Source organism: Accipiter gentilis, chromosome 8, assembly GCF_929443795.1.
Source record: "Accipiter gentilis chromosome 8, bAccGen1.1, whole genome shotgun sequence".
NCBI lineage: Eukaryota > Metazoa > Chordata > Aves > Accipitriformes > Accipitridae > Astur > Astur gentilis.
The window spans coordinates 10,795,316-10,797,813 of NC_064887.1; the positions used below are offsets into that span (position 1 = coordinate 10,795,316).

General features: G+C 60.9%; 1 protein-coding gene across 2 annotated transcripts; it reads right to left on the reverse strand.

The window, feature by feature from the left end:
- Positions 1-629: 629 nt before the first annotated feature.
- On the reverse strand, positions 630-2,151 carry LOC126042243 (cytochrome b-c1 complex subunit 6, mitochondrial). Of its 2 annotated transcripts, none has more exons than XM_049809076.1 (4): positions 2,035-2,151; positions 1,921-1,947; positions 1,434-1,595; positions 630-897 (listed from the first exon to the last, which is right to left on the reverse strand). In XM_049809076.1, exons 1-4 carry the CDS (start codon positions 2,074-2,076, stop codon positions 865-867), a joined length of 264 nt encoding a protein of 87 aa, XP_049665033.1. In that variant the 5' UTR covers positions 2,077-2,151; the 3' UTR covers positions 630-864. The 2 variants fall into 2 exon arrangements, with proteins under 2 accessions (XP_049665033.1, XP_049665034.1); XM_049809077.1 differs by having other exon boundaries at positions 1,921-1,944; positions 2,035-2,146.
- Between the last annotated feature and the right edge of the window lie 347 nt (positions 2,152-2,498).

A 2,498-nucleotide genomic window follows, 5' to 3' on the forward strand; every position in this document is an offset into this window, starting at 1 on the left:
GCCGCCGCCTTCCGGGGCGGGACCGGCACCGCTCCGCCGCCCGCCCCCGGCTCCCCTCCTCGTTTTCCTGCTCCTAAAACATCCTACCGGGAGGAAAAGCGGGCTGAGCGTGAACTTGACCCGGCCGCAGGGCAGCACCGGGGCAGCAGAAGGGGCTGGTGACCCTCCCCGCAGGGGTTTCGTTCCCCCCCCCCCGCCTCCGGTGACCGTTCGGGGTCTGGGCTGGCAGAACCAGCCCCTGCCCACCGGCGGGCAGTCGCTCAGGGCAAGGACCCGAAGGTGACCGTGGCCGGGAGGCCTTCTGGCAGCAGTAGGTGACAGGGAGGGAGAGCTGACAGTCCTCTCTCGAGAAGGGGGATGGATGGACGGACTTCCCTCCCAGAAAAGGGTCACTCCCTTCAGTTTGAGTCAGAACTTACTGCACAAACAATATCGGTCTCGTGGGGCTTGGAAAGAAGCTTTGTGGCTCCAGCTGATAAATTCTGACCTATGGGATTGGGCTCCAGCCGCTGTACAGAAAGGACATTCCCGCAAGTGAGAAAAAGTTCCCCCCTCCCCCCAAACTGGGCTCTGACACGCACTAATTTCACCGTAACCCAGTGCAAGAACTAGTAAATACACTGAAGGCATTTCCATGGGAACTCTGAATGTTTAATATGGAAAATTACAGAACATCAACACGTTTTTTTGCGTAGCTGCACATTTTCCACGAGAACAGCTGCAGCGACACACTGACGCTCAGTCGCTGCCAGGAAGCCGTTTCGTTTATACTTGGCGTGGAGAATAAACAGGCGGGAAGCAGTACTATGAAACCAGAAACCGCCAGCACGCGCTGTGGAAGCAGATGGACAATCACGCCCGCCTTCACTTCAGGTTCTTAAAGAGTTTGTGAGCAACCTGAAAAGAAGAGACAAAGCACTCAGTAGCTCATAGTTTAGGGCTGGAAATCAGCAGGGTGTTACCAGCCGCCTCTTGGTTTTCTGGGCCACTAACGCACACGGCCCCACAGCCCTCCGCTCTTATTGTCTTGCAACAAGTCACTCAAGAAAACCAGCAAGCTGAGAGTTCTTACAAAGTTTCAGCTCAGGTCAAGAAGGTTTAACTTTAAAAGGGCAAATACAACACTAAGAGAGCAGAGTGTCATTTGCAGGGCAGAAACAATGCATTTGACTTATTTCATTGTTTAATAACCTACCGAATTCCAGCTGGAACTGTTGTAACAAGGAGGAACCAAACATTTAGCAAGAAAAAGCATCAAGGCTCGCAGTTCTTCCGAGCTCACTGTGACTGAACAGCTACGTGAGCTGTCTGCACTCTCAGAAGCGCAGCTAAAGGCAGCTCTGCTCCCAGCACCAGCAGGCAGGTTGCATCCACGGGTGCTGCACTGCTCCCAGCACCAGCAGGCAGGTTGCATCCACGGGTGCTGCACTTACGCAGTGGTCCCTGGCATGCAGGAAGTCAAAAAGCTCCTCTGTGCACTGCTCTTCCGTCTGGGACCTGGAGGACACCCGCGCATCACACAGCTCCAGCCGCTCCCGCGCCTTCACGCATTTCTCCGTCTGCTCGCAGTGCTCCCGGATCGTGGTTAAAGGATCCTGCAGACGCGGGGCTGCGGTGAGAACAGGGAGACCCCGAAACGCCGTCCCCCACCACCCCGAGACCCATCGCTTTAAGAGAGATCCGTCCACCCATATCGAAGCCCGGATTCAAGCTGTCTCCCCACTAAGCCTTGGATCGCCAGCACAGAGCGGCGACGGGGGCCCAAGCCCCTGCCAGTTTGCTTGTCGCCGCTGAAAGGCACCGGGCATCTACCCCTGGGTGGCCGCAGAGGCTACGGGCCTCCCCCGCCGCCACCGAGGCCCGCCAGCTCCCCGGGCAGGGGCGGCCCAGGCCCTGCCCCGGCCCCGCTTCCCGTCTTACCACCAGCTCTTCCTCCTCCTCCTCCTCCTGGGGAAGAAAAAAGAAAGAGCAGCCGTTAACCCACCGACCGGCGGACCGCTCGCCCGCGCCCCGCGGGGCTGCGGCCCGGCTCACCTCGGGCTCGCCGGCGTGGACGACGCTGTCGCGCAGCCCCATCCCTCCGCTCCCGCCGCCCAGAAGGACTCCGCAGGGTCACCCGCCGGAAGGGCCGCTGTCCGCCCCGGAAGCGGAAACGCGCCCGCAGCGCGTTGGGACCGCCTCCCCCGGAGGGTGGTGCTTCAAGGCCTAGGCGCCTCCCTTCCAAACACGGCAGCCGTGACCGTCTCAAGATGGCTACCTCCCCGTTCCCTGCCTTCTTTTTGCCCTTCTTCCTGGGGATCGCAACCTCGGAGCCGGCTCGGCCTGGCTGCCGCTGCCGGCCTCTCCGGCCCCGCGCGGGAAGGGGGCGCCGCTCGACGCGACCTCCCCAACATGGCCGCCCTCTCCCTCCACCTCCCAAGATGGCGGCGGCAGCAGTGGCGCGCGGGAGGGAGGGAGGGAGGGAGGGAGGAAGGGCTTGCGTCCCTTCCCAAGATGGC